Source organism: Cheilinus undulatus, linkage group 24 (genome assembly GCF_018320785.1).
Source record: "Cheilinus undulatus linkage group 24, ASM1832078v1, whole genome shotgun sequence".
Taxonomy (NCBI): Eukaryota; Metazoa; Chordata; class Actinopteri; order Labriformes; family Labridae; genus Cheilinus; species Cheilinus undulatus.
In genome coordinates, this window is record NC_054888.1 from 4,082,555 (window position 1) to 4,102,241 (window position 19,687).

General features: G+C 38.7%; 1 protein-coding gene across 2 annotated transcripts in view; it reads right to left on the reverse strand.

Annotated features, from left to right (window-relative positions):
* Nucleotides 1-19,687, reverse strand: part of pard3ba (par-3 family cell polarity regulator beta a) — a 364,154-nt gene that overhangs the window by 284,766 nt on the left and 59,701 nt on the right. For both annotated transcript variants that reach the window (XM_041781937.1, XM_041781936.1), the window contains one exon: nt 19,273-19,450. In XM_041781937.1, the coding sequence (XP_041637871.1) occupies nt 19,273-19,450 (178 nt within the window). The remainder of the gene's footprint in view (nt 1-19,272; nt 19,451-19,687) is intronic.

Consider the following 19,687-nt stretch of genomic DNA (forward strand, 5'->3'; position numbering starts at 1 on the left):
AGAGCGGGGCGATTTTTAAATGTAACCTGACAGAGGAGAAAATAAAGAGAGGAGGGAAGTAAACAAACACAGAGCCCACAGAGATAGTAACGGGAGGCAGAAACCTCGAAATCTGGAGACACCCAAAGAGGAAGGCAAAGAAAATTCTCTTCTTTCCTGTAATCAATCTCTCTTTGGAGGGTCAGTGACAGGGTCCTGGTCCAACGTGGTCAGAATAGAGAGAGCAGAGGAGGAGAGCACGGAGAGAAGAAACAACTGGCAGGGGTCGAAGTGTGTGAAGAGTGTGTGTGGTGTTAGATGAAAAACGGTCGTTCAAACTATCCCAGACACAAGCACAAATATCTTTCAGAGCTTAAACTAACTCCATGTCAGCTATGCTGATGTTAACAGCATGAATGTGTTCATGATGAGAGTAAGGTCCAGAACCAACACTCGGTCTGTTAGAGCAGGGGTTCTCAACCTTTTCAGCCCACGACCCCAAAAAAGGTGCCAGAGACCAGGACCCCCGCTGTACCTGAAGGTGGTTGAACAGCCATGCACAGTCAAGAGTAGTCATGTAGAGAAAAGGCCATCCATAAGGAGGGTAAAGGGGAGAGCTTTCTGGAGCCCAGCTAAATGGGGGGCCCATGGAGGTCAGCAAAATCCTGGTCCATTGTAAAGTTCAGCTGTGATATCCTTTAGTTATATTCAACCTGAAAATCCCACTCTTATCAAAGAAACATTTTTCATTTTGTAATTATTTTTGTAGTAAATAGCCTTCTTAAAAATGTAAATCTATTTTGTTAAAAAAATGTCTGAAAAAATGGGCTGATAATGGCAAAAAATGGTGGAAAATATGGTGAAATTGGATTTGAAAAGTAGCAGAAACGGGTTAGAAGTGGCAAAAAAAACCAAAAAAGGCAAAAATGGGTTACAGTGGCAAAAACAGGCAGGAAAAAAACTGATGGAAAGAGTTTCAAACTGACTAAAATAGGAGTTGAATAGCAAAAATATGTTAAAATAGGTAGGGATGGGACCGATCTGATCCAATATCGGTATCGGGGCGCGATATGGACGTAATTAATAGATGGGATATCTGACTGATGGCGCCGATCCAAGTGACCAATCCAAATCCATCCTACTGTTTGCAGTAGACCATGAACGACCGCAGTCTAACACGAGACAGTCTGTGTGTAACTGAGCTAGTATCAGTCAGGGATGTTCTTAGCCGTATAATCACCTAGTCGATTAAACGTACGTCTATATTTAGAATAGTCAAAACTAGTCTAAAGACGAGAGAACACAACAAAGAGTGGGCGTGACGTTAGCCTGATAATGCTAGTGTGGCTAGCATTGAAAGCTAGCGCTGCCCGCCTTCGGTCCTCTTTGCAGATTAATGTCATACTTTGATATTTGGCCTCTTTTCACTTCGGGTGAGTAGTCATACGTGAGCTTAACCCTCGACAGCCCACATACCACTTTATTTCCATTTACTACTTTGGAAAACTGTCGTACAGCGGTCTTTCTACTATACGCTAACAGCTTAGCGACCGCCGACATTCTCATTGTTTACATCTGATGAAGGGTCAGAGTGGAAGGCTGCGGCCATTACCTGAAGCTACAGCGGTCTGTAGTGGCGGGAGGTTCATTAAAGTTTAAAAGAGCATCATAGACAGGGATTTCAAGCAGTTTTTTGGATAATGTTGACATTTATTTTTTAGTAGTAGTTCAAATAAATGGCTTTTTGCTTTTTAATAAGAGGAGCTGGGTGGTTTTCTACTGCCTCATGTAACCTCACACATTATACCAACAACAATAATAATTGTTTAAAAAATATATAAATATACATATATATATTTATATATATTGGTATCGGCACATATTTATCAGAATCGGAACTGAAAAAAGTGGATCGGTGCATCCCTAAAAATTCGTGGGCAAATGATAAAAAGAGGTTAAAATCTGGCAAAATTTGTGTAAACTGGCAACAGTGGAATTTTAAAAATATTCTTAGTTTTTTTTTTAAGGGCATCTGGAGACCCCCTCCCGGTGTCTCCTGACACCAAAGGGGGTCCCAATCCCAAGGTTGAGAACCACTGTGTTAGAGAACACCGTGATTGAGCTACAGCAGCAAGGCAGCAGCTGGATGATGGTCACTTGAGCGTTCTCCTGCTCTCACAGTGATGGAAAATAAGGACAGCCCTGTTTCTTTGAATGTCTTATAATACCTTTAAAAACTCCCAGACAGCTCAGCAGTGAATCGGCAGAATTAAAGTACATTTGACCAATGTTATGATGTGTTCAAGGTCAGGTTGGTAAAATGGCTACTAGGTGTCTTGAGAACGAGACACGTTGAAGCAGGGATTAAAGTTACAAAGAAATCAATAGCAACACTGAGCGGGTATGCATGTGCTCATAAATGAACTAAATAAATACTTTACTGTTGTCATTAATGCTCTGCACAGGTATTTGGCAGCAGCATTTGATTTCACACCGTTACGACTGACTAACTATCAGTTTGCGGATCATTGCCATGCATGGAGGGAGCGGTCACAGAGCTGCTTGGTTTCTCCTCTAGCTGCCACACCAATAATTTAAAGTGTCCGGAGCATGTTTATGATTCTTGATATTTCCAGTTTGGCTTTGTTTTCTGCCATGACAGTTGCTGCCTCTGCTGTCTGAGTGCAATATTGATTTGTGAGACCAGGGTTACTCAACTCTGCTCAACCAAGGAGCCAAACTGTTGAAAAAAACCTTTACAAGAGCCATGTCTAAATGGTGAGAAGTGGCAAAAATGGGTTAAAGTGGCAATAAAATAAGTTAAAGGGGGGCAAAAACGGTCAAAAAGTGGCACAAAAACAGGTGAGAAGTGAAGGCAAATGATCGAAAAGTGACTAAAATGGGCAAAAGGCAGTAAAAAAAAAAAGGGGCAAAAACTGGGTGAAAAATGGCAAAAATAGGTTAAAGTGGCAATTAGCTTAAGTTAAAGGTAACAAAAATGGTAAAAGAGTGGCAAAAATGGCAGAAAGGGGGCAAAGTAAGTATAAAATGGCAAAACTAGGTGAAAAAAAAGGCAAAAATTGATTAAAATAGCAATAAAAATGGGGCCAAAAATGGTCAAAAAAGTGACAAAAACTGGGTGAAAAGTGCTATTAATGCGATAAATAGCAATAAAGATAAGTTAAAGGGGGCAAAAATGGTGAAAAGTGGCAAAAATGGGTTCAAGTCGCATTAAAAATAAGTTAAAGAGGACAAAATGGTCAAAAAGTGGCACAAAATGGGTGAAAATAGCAAAAATGGGTAAAAACGACGATACAAAGAAGTTAAAGGGGCAAAAATGTTCAAAAAGTGGCAAAGAATGAGTGAGAAGTGACAGAAAAGTGAAAAGTGGCTAAAATGGGCAAAAAGCACCAAAGAGTGGCAAAAATGGGATAAAAAGTGGAAAAGAAATGGCGGGGGGGGGGGTTGCAAAAAGCAGGATGAATGAGGCAAAAACTGACTTAAAGGGTCAAAAAAATGGCAAATAAGGGCAATGGAAATATATAAACAAATGAAGTTTGATGATTAAAGCCAACTGCCAAAATGATTAATGTGTCTTGCAATGTGTCATTTCTGAGGTCCAACTTTCTGTTTTGAAGATTTTCTTGCGAAATAATATTTGAAATTAAGACGTAAAAAAGCCACAAATCATCACCAAAGAGCCACATGTGGCTCTAGAGCCACGCGTTGAGTATCACTGTGTTAGACTGTGCTAGGTAGTTTTTACCTGGTTGGGAAATCCCATGGCTTTTTGATTTCATTAAAATGATGAAAGGATTAAGAGACTAATGCACACCAAAATGAGTTTAAAGTAGAGACAATTAAATAAAAAAACAGAGATAAAATGCAAGATAAGAAAGAATTAATAAAGACTAAGTCTAGCTAAAAACAGGTGATAAAAACACTGACAAAAAAAATGAACTCTTGCATCTTTTTGTACCTACTTGTTGACCCAAAATAAGCAAAAAAAAAAGTTAGTTTAAAAATGCCAGAACCCCCCGTACTGAGAACAGAGTTGACTGTGAATTTAATTGTTGAAAAACACAAAAAGTTCCAAAGTTGTTTCCTCTAATTAGACCTGGAGACTTCCTCTGGTGTTCTCTAACTTTGTGTTTCTGATGTTCTGCTTTACTGGGACAAGCAGCTGTATGTGTGGTCTGATCTGAAATGGAAAAGCAGACAGAAACAGTCTGATTTGCTCTAATGAAATGTGCTTTGATTCAACACAGAAACATCTTTGGTAGGAAAAAAGGACGCTTCCGCAAGCTGGCATCAAAAGGCATCAGAAAACTACATCACAGAGCGCTCAAAGGTAACAATGTCTTCATCTGATTATCTATTTATCTTGTCTGCATCTAAAATAGGTCAAAGACTGCGGATGTCTCTCAGTGCCATTACATGAGTCTTTTGTTAAGGTGTGTTCCGATAAGGTGAGTTTAGTTGGATAGAAAGTCAAAAAGTCAAAACTGCAGGTAGTAACAATGAAAAATATGAAAAATGGAGTCAAAGACAGACCAGGGCATGATTACTATGTCTGAGAAGGAAATTAGTGTTAATGCTGGGGCATAAATCTAGAAAAACAATGTTTATGGTGATCTTTGAGGCTGAAATTGAGATTTATATTCATGCAAATATACACTGCCCACACAAGGTCAGTGTCTAAGTTGTTGGCTAGCTTGCAGGCAAAGTCAATATAGAGTTGGTATATATTCTGTTTGAGGCAAAAACTTGGACTCTTACAACAGTTTTACAAGACTAACACAAGTATTTCCTTCATTCAGCCTGAGGACAATTTGGAATTTGCAATGATAATAAGCCAGAAAACATTCACTCAAGTAACTTTCACATCTGCAGGGCAAAAGTCAATGTAGCATACTTAGAGGAAAGTTATCTGTCTTCTTGTTTATTTAACTTGGATTTGTAAACTTTTAAAAGAAAATGTGCTGCTTGACTGTTTCGCCTCTGAAAAATCTATGTGAATGTATGACATCCATGCAGGACTGGATCGAATGGGAAAATCATACTCCTCCAAACTGAAGGTGAAGTTGGGCAAGGGAAGATATCAGTCTCCACTGGCTGTAAATGTTGGTCAGTATTGGCTGTAAAAACCGGCCAACATTGGCTTCAAAAATTGGTCTATATAAGCTGAAAATAGCCTACATTTGCTGTAAATATCAGTTTTTATTGGCTGCAAATGTCAGCCTCTATTGGCCATAAATATTGTTCTATACTGGCTGTAAATATCAGTCTATATTATCCGTACACATGAGTCTATATAGACTGTAATTATGGGCCTATACCTGTTGTAAATATTAGTGTTTATCAGCTGTAATTACAGGCCTACATTTGTTGAGTATGTCGTTCTCTATAGGCTGAAAATATCAGTCTATATTGGCTGAAAATATCAGTTTATATTAACCATACATATGTTTGTTTATACACTGTAATAATAGGCCTTCACCTGCTCTAAATAAAATTCATATTAGCTGTAATTACAGGCCTACATTTTCTGCATGTATTGGTCTACATAGGCTGAAAATATCAGACTACATTGGCTGTAAATATCAGTCTATATTAGCTGACAGCACAGAAAACCCTGAAGCAGCAGCAATACATGCTTGAAGCCACATGACGATCGTCCGATGTCCTTGAATGATATTATTGCACATGCACACATAACAGTTGCAGCTGAAAAATAGTAACTGTACTACTTTGCACAAAATGTAAGGAAACTTGTGTTTTGTAGATTGTTTCTTTCTTGTAATGCTTCTTGGCAATAAATCTTATACCGTTGGAAAGCCTGTTTATGCACCTGATTGGCAGCACCTGGGGGTACCAAATGCGCAAACAAAAGTCAGCAGCAACAGCAAAATAAGCTGTTCGGCACTGGCTGAGAAGATTTGGCACATTTTTCATGGGCACAACCCACATACTCAGCTCTGCTGCTCATCCCACAAATGCATGATCCTTACCTACCTTTTGGCAAGCCAGCAAGGTAGCCCCATGCTAAACATTTAGATGCTAACTTCTGCACTGGCACCAAGAGGGGTCCATTTATTTTGTACAGAGAACGATGCTACACAAACTTTTTGTGTCTACTGGTTGAATTTAAAATGGGGAATCTTTGGTTATTTTAACAAGTCTAACAGATGAAAAATAAGAATCCTAAGGAGGTAAAAAGAGGGCACAATACACATTTATAAAAGGTAAAAATGACGATGTGAGAAATTATCAGGGTACTTTTCTTCAGACATTTTAGACCTACACATGCAAATGTTTACGAGGTCACAGGGTCTGTGTATAGAAAGCAGTAAAACTAAATGCATGGTTCTCTGCTTCACTCCTAAACCCACCTGTTTATTACACACATGTGAATAAGTGCAACTTAAAATAGATACACATGGGCACACTGGGTAGCAGTACCAGGTTTCAAAAAGGTGAATGCTGACACAAACACACTTTGGTAATGCTAATGAATGTTTCTACCATCTGGGAGAATACTGGCACAGTAATGCACTGCACAACATTAAATAAACTGCAAGGACAATGGGTACATTTAGAGCCAAATACATCATCAACTGCAAGGACAGCTGGGCTAAAACCCAGTTCATGATAAGAGTCAGTCTTGTAGATTTTAAGGATACTGAATTATGGAGTGTATAATTTTCAAAGTGGCGACACTGGATTTTTCAAAATGAGGTCTGCAAATAGGCTTTTTGACACCACACACTCTTATAGAGGTTACCACGATGTCAGTGATGTGACTTTGTTAAGTGACCAAGGCCACTCCATGGCCACAGTCAGGGTCCATTACCCAGCGGTCAGTGCAATAAATCCTCCTCCATTTAGCCATCTAGTCAAATCCTCCTCCATCAATCCTCCCACCACTTAAGGCACCACTACCCAGCCCAGTCATGTGAAAGAACCTGAGCTTTGATCTTTGACCTGCACTGACCAGCAGAGGGTCAAAAGGTGTCCCAGAGGGTCAGGCATATTGATAAAATCGACAGTTTTAACTCTCTTAGGTCAGAAACTGTTTGGACGGTCATAAACAAGATCGTTTCAGAGCCATTACTAATCAAAGGTGACTGAGCTGGTGGACACGGCGTTAGCCTGGATCAATACTTAAAAGAAAGTACCTATCAATTGATTCTAACTGAACAAGTAACATCTAAATATAGGGGCTAGAATATAGGGGCTAGAAGGACCGTTACCTTGGGGCCACTGTGGCTCAGTTAGTAGAGCTAGTCGTCTGGCATCAAGAAGCTTGTGGGTTCAGTCTCCAGCTCCTCCAGTCACGTCGATGTGTCCTTGGGCAAGACACTTAACGTGGAAATGGGCACGGATGCACTTGAATGAGATAAGCTTATACTGATGGCAACTATCCATAGCAACTTCTGCCATCAGTGTGAAAGGGTCTGAATGGGATGGTGCAAAACCAAATGTAAAAGCGCTTTGACTATTCAGTCCAAGTCCATTTATCATTTACCTGCAGGTAAATGGTAAATGGACTTGGACTTTTAAATGAGGTTCTGCATGATGGGGTTTTACTGGGATGGTTGTGAAACACTCTGGAGAAAAATGATTAGGAGATCAGTTGGTGAATTTTTTCTGCTGACTGCCTTTTAAAGCTGAATCAGATGCAAATATACAACAAGGACGACTAAAAGTGCACTTTTTTTTAATCACTGATGGACTCTAAATTGTTGTTCAAAGTGTCTACAGAAGGGGTGTCCAAACTGTGGCCCATAGCCCGATTTTGATTGGCTCCCCAAAAATTCTTTAAATTGTATTATATAACGCCCTGAATAGAGCATGAAGCTTGTGCTACACTCTTTTTCTTCTTAGTTTCAGCACGAGGCAGTGCAACCATGCTAATACTGTAAACAAACATTTTGACAAGGATCTACAGCTGTTTTTTCAGGACTGAAATGACATAACACAGTAAATAGTAGAAATATTGGCAACCAAAATAATGGATATATTTTGATTTATAATGCCCTAAACGATTACAGCAGCAAATAGCTGAACCAATGATGTTCCAGGGGCGGAGCCAGTGGTAGCCAGAGCTGACTAGGGCCCCCTGAACTTTGATTGCCCTCCCTAAAATCCTTAAAATTATTGCCCATTTACCTTGTCAGCCATCAACTAGCCATTTAAGCATACCCAGTCCATGAGCATATCTTAACCAACATTAAATTGGTTTTATTCATTTTAATATGGAGGTGAGATGAATAAAAGTGGCCCAGCCCTCCTTATATATTTCTGTATGAGGCCCCTCGATGGAAAAGTTTGGACACCCCTGGTCTAGAGTGAGAAAGGCAAGAAAATCTTTAAGAACAGATGCTCTTTTCTCAAACAGAAACAGACATTACATTGCATTCTTCAAAAGAAATTTTACAATATTCCTAGAACTAACAGTGGTTAACAACAAGGCAGCCGTAGACAAGCAACTCCTTTTTTCTGCCTGTTAAAAAAAATATATTTGTTGCTGGCATTATGTTTATTTTTAATATCTTAAAGCATTTTAAACTTCCCAAAATACTTTAAGAGGTCTCTGTAAAGATCATGCCACAAAATTAGATTGATAGAGGCTTTAAATTAACCTTGCAGTACATGGGAGTCGCTCGTCTACTGCTGTCTCAATCTGGTTTCATATTTTTATTAACAGACAACACTTACATTTTACATAAATCTTTTGAGAGGTTTCTTTAGAGATCCTGGCAAGCAAATTCCAGCTTGAACTCTCTTAGCTCAGAAATTCGATAAACAAGATTCCATTGACAGAAGCTGTAGAACATGGGTGTGCTAGTCTACCACTGCCTCAATCGGCTGAGTAGGATGCCAAAAAAAAAAAAAAACGAAAAACAGAGCAGTTCCTGTTACTTGTACTGAAAAAGCACTGTATTTTTCAACAATCTTTGTAGGGATCCTCCACTCTACTAGAAATAAAGATAATTTTCCTGCACAGAACATGGGAGTTGCTTGTCTACCACAGTCCCAATATGCAAGGTTGTTTGCTCCAATGTGCAACTTTCTCTACATTTGTAGACTAGATTGATGATGGGTTCCTCTCAAAGCTTTAGCATTGCTGTATACTATAAGAGCTGAACATCATGTCTGCAGCATGTTCTGTTTACTTGATGATTACAGAAAGTTTTTGGTCTGGCCCCAAAGAGGTGGAAGCACAAAAACATCAGAGGTATTTTAGAGTTTCTGATTTAGAAACAGAACTGCAAAGCCACAACCACAAGGTACCCAGCATCTTCAAATAGCCCTATTCCAGCACGCTCATCTTGGCGACCACTTCAAGGCCACGAAAACAAAATAGAAACACGCTGAAACACACCCAAGTTATGTTCCTCCCTTATCTTCCCGTTGAGATTTGTGTAATTGGAGAGACCTGAAGAGGCTTTGTGAACTTTGCCAGCTCTGTTTATCTGCCTCCGACTCTTCATCTGCAGCTCTAACTAGGCTGCTTATGCAATTCAGGTTTATTTTAAGAATTTGCTCCTGTTTTTGGCTGTGCATGCTGTAGTCCGAGTTCACCGGCAGGGCAGGATGAAAACAGGGATGCATCATGTTTCTGTCTGACTGCTTGTGTGTGTTTGTCATTCTTCACATAACAATCAGTGTGTTTATGTGCGCTGCGAGTGTGTATATTTGTCATGAGCGGTGACTGGGCTTCTGTTTGGATTATATTTGTGTGTGTTATCCTGCCACGGGCCAGGGTGGTCTTGTTTCTCTCCCAATCGATAGCTCAGGCTGCTCATGGGATGATGCGATAAGGACTCTCTTCCTAGAAAGTGTGTGTGTGTGGTGTCTGTGCAGCAGCAGATCAATGCAGGTCTAATCATCCCACTGGGGCAGTGTGAAGTCCAATCACCCTGTTCAAACAAGCAGCCAACCTGACACACAAACACTTTGACGCCTGGCTGATTACTGAGTCACTTCTTGTTCTGTCCACCAGCACTCGCAGTGATTACATGTTCACCATGACCAGATTATTAGGAATTAATACATTCAAGTAAGAGGCTGAATAGGACGGCCATGCTGTTTTAAGCAATCTCCACAATCATCTAATCTGCAGCTGTCCTCACTATTTTGAGTTATGAAGGCACGCCTAACTAACCTGACACGCCAGACAGCCTTTAATTTCACATTATTCTGGGAAAGCCCGAATAGAGGGCAAACATTCTTGGAAGGTAATTGGAGGAACGTTGTGTAAGTAACATTCATGACGGGCCAATCAGAGCAGCAAGACAAAATTACGTTTCATGCATGCTACTTCAGAGCTGACAGGCTACTGCTACCATAGATTGTTAATGGTGGAGCTGATCAGAGAATAAAAATAATGCCAAGGCCGGTCAGGAGACGTGCAAAAACCCCTTCTATGCCAAGACAAACTTTTGATGCTCTTGATTTAAAACGATGTGGTCCACTTCTGATTAAACTGCCCCTTTTCTATAGCAACATCTGAGCTAACAGTTACCGCAGCAGCAGCCGTTGGATACATCGACAAGCCCCACTCATAACAATCACAAACCCATGCTGAAGCAGACCAGGAGAGGAGTGAAAACATCTTTTCCATCATGAAAAGCTTTCAGTGTTGCCCTCTGTCCTTGTTTTAATAAAGGCATGTTGTCCAGTTCTGACAAAACTAATCTTGATTTTCTGATTGGTATTCTTACTTATTAGGTGGTACCAGGATATAAGCCGCTGTTTTGGCCTGCAGCTTGTGTTTTATTTTGATTTCTAACTATGCAGGTAATGATTTGTTGATCAGTGTTTTGTGAAAATGGGGCAGATAGTATAAGACTATTCTCCATTCTGCTCCTTTTCATTCAAAGTGGAAGATTTTTATGTTGAATATGAATTGTTTTTTGTTTTATTGAATGAAATAAATAATACATAAATAAAAATAATGAACTGCCGCTGTGGCTACGTCCGAGCTAATCACTCCACTAGCAGCCGTTGTACACAACCACTCACACTTCAACTAACCCTTCCCCCCATAGCTCTCACATACTCATGCCAAAGCAGGTCAGCAGAAGAGCAAAAACATCTTTTACATCATGAAAAGCTTTGACTGTTTAGACACGTGGTCCAGTTCTAGTTAAAACTGGCGCTATGCTAAACCTACATCTGAGGTCATCACTGCATAGCAAACAGCAGCAGTGTCAAACTGAGTCACAGCAGGGGCCGGATTCTGAGTTTAGTCCTTACCTGAAAGACCAACAAGATCAACATTAAACCATAAACTGTAAACCTCATTTTCACCACTAATGAATTATGGGAACAAAACTTAGCACTGATGATAAATGATGCTGAGATTAATAACAGTCAAAATGATTTTTAAAGGTGTAAAGGCTCAAAATCTGAGATTTAAAGTCAAAATGATGAAGGTCAAAATATGAAGTACAATTTGAAACCATGAGTTAAAGGTAAAAATATGAGATAAAATTTTAAATTATGATTGTAAAAGTTCAAAATAAGGGATTAAAAATCAAGGTTAGGAGTTTAAAAGGTCAAAATATAAAATACAATTTGAAATCACAAGTTTAAAAGGTCAAAATTTGTTATAAAAGTCAAAATCATAAATTCAAAGGACGAAATATGAAATACATTTTTCAATTATGAGTCTAAAAGGTCAAGTAGGGAATTAAAAAGGACTTCAAAGGTCAAAACAAATTTAAATTGTGAATTTAAAAAAAATGCCATAATCATGAATTTAATAGGTAAAATTATGAAACACTGAGTTCAAGAGATAAAAATGAGATAAAATTTCAACTCACCAGTTTAGATGGCTGAAAAATGAAATAAAATTTGAAATTATGTATTTTAAAGTTCATAATTAATATGAATTAATATTTATAACTGTGAATCTGAAAGGTCAAAATATGAAACAAAAAGTCAAAATTATGAGTTTATGTCATAATTGTAAGGTGTAAAATTGAATATATGAAATAAAAACACAAATTAATTTCTTTCCCACATTCCTGACTTTTTATCTACATTTTTTTTTACCCTTTATGTTTTCAGATTTTTCTGACTTAACAAGGATATTTTAACTCATCATGGATACATTTTCACTTTTATACTGGAGGAAATCTGCAGACCTCATACTGGTGGGCCAGTTAAACATAAAAGTATGATATGATCTTGCGGGCCGGTTATAACTGTGCCACAGGCTGAATTTGGCCCCCGGGCCTTGAGTTTGACACCCTAGGCAAATAGTGTTGAGTCCAACTAAACCCCACCCATTGCTACCACCTCGTTCTCCTAAATGACGCTGACTGGATTGCAAAGCATCCAGTTAATTTCAAAATTCTTACAAGATGAGGAATGACAACTGTATCAGATCACTAACAACATTACGCCCCATCCTGTGGCAAGCCAAGTCAGAAAATGTCCACGCTTCAAGTAGAAGCCAAAACATATTCATAAAAATGACCTAAAAGCAAAAATATGTACATTTATTTTTGATGAACACTAAAGAATCTGAACCAAGAAGAGTCTCTCTAAAGTGTGTGTCTTCTGCTTTGACTCAGTTTGAAAAAGGGGGTTAATCCTGTTATGAGGGTAAAATCTTCAGCATGCGTGAATGCTAATCAGTTAAACATAAAAGAGCAGACTTAGAGAATATTTATACGTGCTCACATATTTAAATCTCTGCTCAGAAGAAGAAAAAAAAACTTGGAAATCTACCATGTCCGGCTGTCTCCCTCCCTTCGTCACACTCCCATGAAATGATGTTATTACCAACGGTCTGCTTACTAGAAGTGATGTAACAGCTGATCTGGTTACAGAAAAAGGGGGAGAAAACCCACACACTTCTCTAAAAGCGTCCCAGCGGTAGAGGGGCACCCAGTTCTGGGTGTGCTGGTCTGCTTAACTCGCTTCTTTTGTCTTTTTCTGAATGTGTGCGTGCGTGTTAGGACGACAAAAGCAGCCTTATTGCATCTGTTTGGCTCTATATGAGGGGCGTCACAGGGTCACATCATAACTAAGTTAGTCAGGGTTCAACAAGGCTGGAGTGAGGGATGCAAGGGGAGGGGGGTCCCACTGGGTTAAAGACAAGACGGGTGGGAGGGGGAGATTGGAATTCACGCTCAGTTGGACCCTGGGCATGCTAACAGGCTACAGTGCTAATCTAGTTAAGGCTGGAAGTCATGCAGAGACGGAGAGAGCGTGGGGATGGAGGATTCCAGGGTGATGGGGTCGGGGTCTAGAGGGCTGGACGGCAGGTGGTTGAAGCTGAATAGTTGAGTAGCAGAGAGATGACGAGGTGGAGAGGAGAGGGGGGCCAGACAGCAGGGCATAGGGCAGGCTGGGCAGAGGGAAAGGGGTGGCAGAGGGCAGGTGTGAGTATGAAGGAGAGGGGGATCTGTGTGTTTTACTCCAGCCAACAGATGGAGGGAGGAAAACGAAAGGGGTGGCCAAGAGATTAAACATAACCTAGCTACAGCATTAAATCATTCTTATTTTGCATGTTCTGTGCTATAAAGCAAGAATCAATACATTAAAACAACTGTAACAGATGAGAAAGGCTATACATGCAGAGAGCATGCTCTAGATTATTTACAGTCTCTACAGCTGGAGCAGACTGTAACTCTGAGCAAATATTTCCCCTGATTCTCTCCTTGTAATGGACTCTTCATGTGATCTCCATCAACCATGACCCACTAATAATAACTTTATTTGACCACTGAAATACTGTAAGTCAGTATCCATTCTAATTTCCACATCTGCCCATGTAGGTTAGACTTTGCTGTCATTATCTCAGAGCCCATCAGATGAGTATCAGTGAGTTTGTTACATGTAGAAACATAGAAGAACCAGCAGACTGCTTTTGCTATACAATGCTTAAGCCGTCATAACAAAGGTGCTGTGTGATGAGGGAATATTTAGGATAAATTCCTTTAAAATGTGTGTCTGTTTCCAGCAGCAGCACCTCTGTCTGTGTGATGCTTTAAAAGTGATGATAAAACTCCTGTTAATAATGTTGGAACAATTTGGCTAACCACAACACACACTTTAAAAAACACGACATATCACTCATCAGGAATTTTTTGTGATGGTAAAATAAGGCAGGGGTTCTCAACATTTTTAACCAGCGACTCCCAAAAGTAAAGGTGCCAGAGACCAGGGACCCCGCTGTACCTGACGGTGGTTGAATATCAGGAATAGTCAAGTGTAGACAAGGCTGCTTATAAGGGGGGATAAAAAAAACAACATTAAAATGGTTTAAAATTGCTAAAATGGGTTAAGTGGCGGAAAAGGTGGTGAAATGGGATTTTAAAAGTAGCAGAAATCGGTCAAAAATGGCAAAAAAAATTAACCAAAGGTGGCAAAAATGGGTTAAAGTGGAAGGAACAGGCATAATAGATAGTGAAATGTTGTTTAAATGCGGTTAAAATGGGCATTATAAAGTGGTGGAAAGTGTCTAAAATTGACAAAAACAGGGTTTCAGTGACAAAAAATGTGTTAAAATTGGCAAAAATCGGTGGGTAAAAATGATGATGAGTTAAAATTTGCCAAAATTGGTGTAAAGTGGCAAAAAATGGGTCCAAATTGTGCAAAAATTGTGATAAGTGGCACAATTTTAGCGGCAAAAATGGGAAGAAAGTCTTTAAAAAGTAGCATCTGACATGCATGCATTGATTTCATCAATAAATCAGGACTGGGGAGGATCCGGTCTCTGGATGTTCAGGGGACCAGACAGTTCTGTGTGCAGACTTACTTTTTACAGCTTTTTTCATTATTACTTTGGTTTCATCATAAATTTCACCAAATGACCAAGTTTTTTACATATTTATATTATCTCATCAAATAAACATTAAAAAAATTTGTATTCTTTCATTCTTTAGTATACAGCCTTTTTTTTAAAACAGAATTAAAATGGGTTAAAAAAGCTAAAATAGGTTAAAATGGCAAAAACTGGTGGAGAAGGTAGTGAAATGGGATTTTGAAAGTGGCTGAAATGGGTTTAAAGTGGCAAAAATGGTGGAAAATTTGGGTGAAATAAAATGAAAAATAGGCTTAAACTGGTGAAAAATTGGTAACCTGATGCAATAAACTGGCAGAAATGGGTTAAAATGGCAAAAGAGGGCCAAATACAAACACAAATGCGGTTAAAATGGGAAAAAGCTGTAAAGGGGGGTAATAGAGGCAATAATGGGTCAACAGTGGCAACAACAGAAAAATGGACAAAACTGGGGTTTAAGTGGTAAAACTGTTAAAATATTTTTCCCACAAATACAATATTTGTGGGAAAAAGTGATAAAAAAAATGTTAAAATTTGGTCAAATTGGTGTAAAGTGGCAAATGTGTAATTCAAAAAAAATATTTGTTTTTTAAGGCATCTGGAGACCTCCTCTCAGTGTCTTGGGGTCCCGACCAAGGTTATTACAGTTAACTAAAACTAACTAAATAACTACAACTGAAATTCAAAAATCATTTTAGTTAACTGAAACTAAATCAAAACTAAGATTTACCAAAAAAAAAAACAAAAACTAACTAAAACTGTATAGTGCGCTTACAAAACTAAACTAAAATAAAATAAAAATAGAGACTAAATATCCTTAGTTTTAGTCTTTGACACAACCAGACTGACTGGCACCAAGGTCTGGGGAGTAAAATGGCCTGATCTGTTTAGTTAAGACTTCATACAGCGGCAATTTTATGCCTGGAGTTGTATTCACACATCATCTTTAAATAAATAAATGATGAATGAAGAGTAGCCTGTTAAAATATATTTTAAAAAATGTATGACATTCCCTCCGCCCCGACATCTATCCATAAAAGAACTAAAACTAATACAAAAATAAACTAAAATGAAGCATTTTTGCAAAATAAAAACTAAACTAAACTGACAAACCAGCAGTCAAAACTAATGAAAACTAAACTGAAACTGAAAAAAGAAAGTGAAAATGACATTAAAAATAAAAACTATTGAAAAATCCAAAACTATTACAACCTTGGTCCCGACCCCCACGTTGAGATCCACTGATATGAGGTATACCTGGACTATTATGAAATACGCCCAGGATAACTAACAAAACCATCCTTACAGTTTTTATCAGAAGAGTTAGCTTGAGGGCAGCATCCAGAAAATACCTTGAGGGGAATTCACAGGGCTGTATCTGAATAATGTCTCTGCACACACTGTTTGACTCAAATTACACTCGCAATCTGCTCCACGGACGCGACCTTGATCACGTTACCGAATCTCTACAACAGCCTAAGAAGATTTTTCCTGCAAGAGTTAAGAAGACTAAGATAAAAACCATTATTTATGACTGCAAAACTCCTTAAAACAGGGCCATTTAATGGACGAAGGAACACTTATTACATCTATTCAGCCATTACAGTCTGACTCCACTCCAAAGACTGCTCGACATTGAAATGATTCGTCTTTCTGCTGTTGAATTCACGGATAAAAAAAGATAAGAGCAACAGCTAGATACCGGGGAGAGTAGAAGAATCAGAGAGGTGTAAAAATAGACTGAGGAACAAAAGTAATGGTAGACAGAGGAAAAAAGAAACGCTGCTTTTCCAGCTGTTTGTGAGCCGTCATATCAGGTTTTAGGGTCAATTATTATTTCATACAAACACAAAAATCTCATCATCCACTGACATGTCACTCTTTAACATCAAGTTGGTAATATTGTGAACTTTGAGCTTAAATCGAGGAAGCTGCCTTCTTTAATTAGGGTCAACTTTAATTATTTCTAACTTCTGTCTTCAGTCTCTAAAAAAAGGAGGCTCTGAAGGATGATTAGCTTGGTTCTAAGTGTCCTGATTCATTTTAAACAACCTATAAAATGACAAAATAATCAGTTAAGCTTTATTTAATCAAGATATTTAGTATTTCAGCAGCAGGATGGGAGTATATCCATCACCCTAATGAAGCACAGAGGGAAGCTTCTGTCAGTATAGGAAGAACGAAGACATGACAAAGACTAAATGAAGAAGCAGAGCAGCTCTTATTAATCTCCTGTTCATCATGAAGTTAAATCAAACAGCTTAATAGACTTCCCTTAGCAAAGAGGGGAGGAGTGACAAAGTCAGGCTCGATAGCAGTGTTACTCAACCCCGCTCAACCAAAGAGCCGCATTGAAGGAAAATACCTTTGCAAGAGCCACAATCTAAAAGGTGAAAAGTGTCTGAAAGTGGCAATAAAAATAAGTTTAACCTGGCAAAAAAGGTGAAAAAGCTGAAAAAAAACATGGCCAAAAATGGGTGAACAGGGGCAAAATAGGCAGAAAATGGCAGAGACTGGGTGTGAAGTGACAAAAAGTCTGGAGAAAGACTGGCAGAAATGGGTGAGACGTGACCAAATAAGGCTTATAGGTGGCAATAATAGTAAAAAGTGGCAAAAACGTGGAAACAAAACAAGTGAAAAGTAACTAAAATTGGCAAAAGCAGCAAAAAGGTGGTGGAAAATAAGTGAAAAATTACTAAAATTGGCAAAAAGCAGTGAAAAGGTGGGGGAAAATGAGTGAAAAATAACTAAAATTGGCAAAAAGCAGTGAAAAGGTGGTGGAAAATGAGTGAAAAATTACTAAAATTGGCAAAAAGCAGCAAAAAGGTGGGGGAAAATGAGTGAAAAATAACTAAAATTGGCAAAAGCAGCAAAAAGGTGGTGGAAAATGAGTGAAAAATTACTAAAATTGGCAAAAAAAAAGCAGCAAAAAGGTGGGAGAAAATGAGTGAAAAAATAACTAAAATTGGCAAAAAGCAGCAAAAAGGTGGGAGAAAATGAGTGAGGAGTAACTAAAATTGGCAAAAAAGTAGCAATAAGATGGGGGAAACTGAGTGAAAAGTAACTAAAATGAGCAAAAAACAGCAAAAAGGTTGGGGAAAACGGGTGAAAAATAACTAAAACTGGTAAAAAGCAGCAAAAAGGTGGGGGAAAATGAGTTAGGAGTAACTAAAATTGGCAAAAAGCGACAAAAAGATGGGGGAAATGAGTGAAAAGTGACTAAAATTGGAAAAAGCAGCAACAAGGTGGGGGAAAATGAGTGAAAAGTCACTAATGAAATGGCAAGAGGCACCTTTAATGGGCAAAAAGTGGCCAAAAAGGGTAAAGACGGGCAAGAAATTGCAACTAAGGGCAATGAAAATACACAGACAAAAATAAATAATAGTAAACTTAATAAATTAAGTTTGACAATTAAAGCTTGCTGTATAAGTGTGTGAAACAAACTGTAATGGATATTTCTGAGATCAAAGTTTCCCTTTTTTTATGGTTTTCCGGGGGAATAATATTTGAAATGTAGACATAAAAGAGCCACATGTGGTTCTAGAGCCACGCGTTGAGTATCACTGATCTATAGAAACAGCTGAAGGGCAGAATTCTGGGATTACAAAACCAAGGCCCTATGGTTACACTGGATGAGATGTCTAGATGATGTTCACTAGACATACAGCCTTTTACACTAACTAATGCTAAGTACTAAGTAATGTACTAAGTAATGGTAGTACTACGTAACGCTTATTTCCAAATCTTTAAACTGCATTAGTCGTTAAGATCACATAAAACTTTGTGACAAACATGAAGACAAAAATAAACTCAGTAAAGAACATTGGGTGAGACTTTGAGGGCTGTTTTCACACGTCATCACGTTGAGTTCTGCTTACAGCTGTTCCATAAATTCACGTCTTATTTCTCTCCTCACACATACACTCACACAGTTGCTCAGGTTCACATCTCCAGCTGTTTCACCACAATACACTTTCTCACATGTGGAAAAATGGTTTAAGTGTTGATTAGGCTTTATAGAGAGTTATTGGAGTTTTGCAGAAACTTGTCTTACATTCAAAACTGCAACATGAAAACTGTTTGAATATTTCATATGAAGTAGAAAAGAATCATCACAACACCAGCAAGGTTTTTAAGAAAGGAATTTAAAGATAATAGCTGAATAAACATTTCCCTAATGTGTGTGTGGTTTTCCAGAACATGAGTGTTCTGTGTTTCTACCATTTTCAAAAAAACCCTACAGAGCAGATGGATCAGACTGCATCTCTGTCATCAGGAAAATCCATCTTGAAAAGCTCCAACCCCAAACTTCTGTGCCAAACCCAACACTGTTCAGCATCCTTTAAGCAGAACGAGACGGTAGCTATGGGCGGGGTTTGGTCTTACTAGCTGATAGCAGTGGCATCAGAAACACTAAGATGTCTAGGTAGCTACCTAGGTTTCTTTGATACAATCTGAAGAAGAAGAAGCTAGTTAAAGCTACATACTGGCTTTGAGGCTGGCCTCGTTGACCTCGATTTCCCCTCTGGCTGGCTCCTGGTACTGCAGGTGGGGGTAGTAGGCGAGAGGTTCAGGGCTGGCAGTGGCACTGGAGTAGCCGTTGGACATGGTCTCTCTAGGACTGTCAGCCCTCTCATGCTGGACTTCATCAAACACCGCCACCAGCTGGAGAAGACACAAACACAGCATGTCAGGATTCACTCTTAACTTTGACTAACTTTGTGACAACTCAAAGATCTCACATTTTCAATTCTTCTGACTAATCGGAAAATGTTTCGCACAGTTACTTAAAGCCTTTTAATGAGGTACTAAAATCTAAAATAACTATAATCAAGAAATCTTTTTTTCTTGGCTTTAAATAACGAGAGATGTTCCAGTACCTTTTTTTCCTTACTGATACTG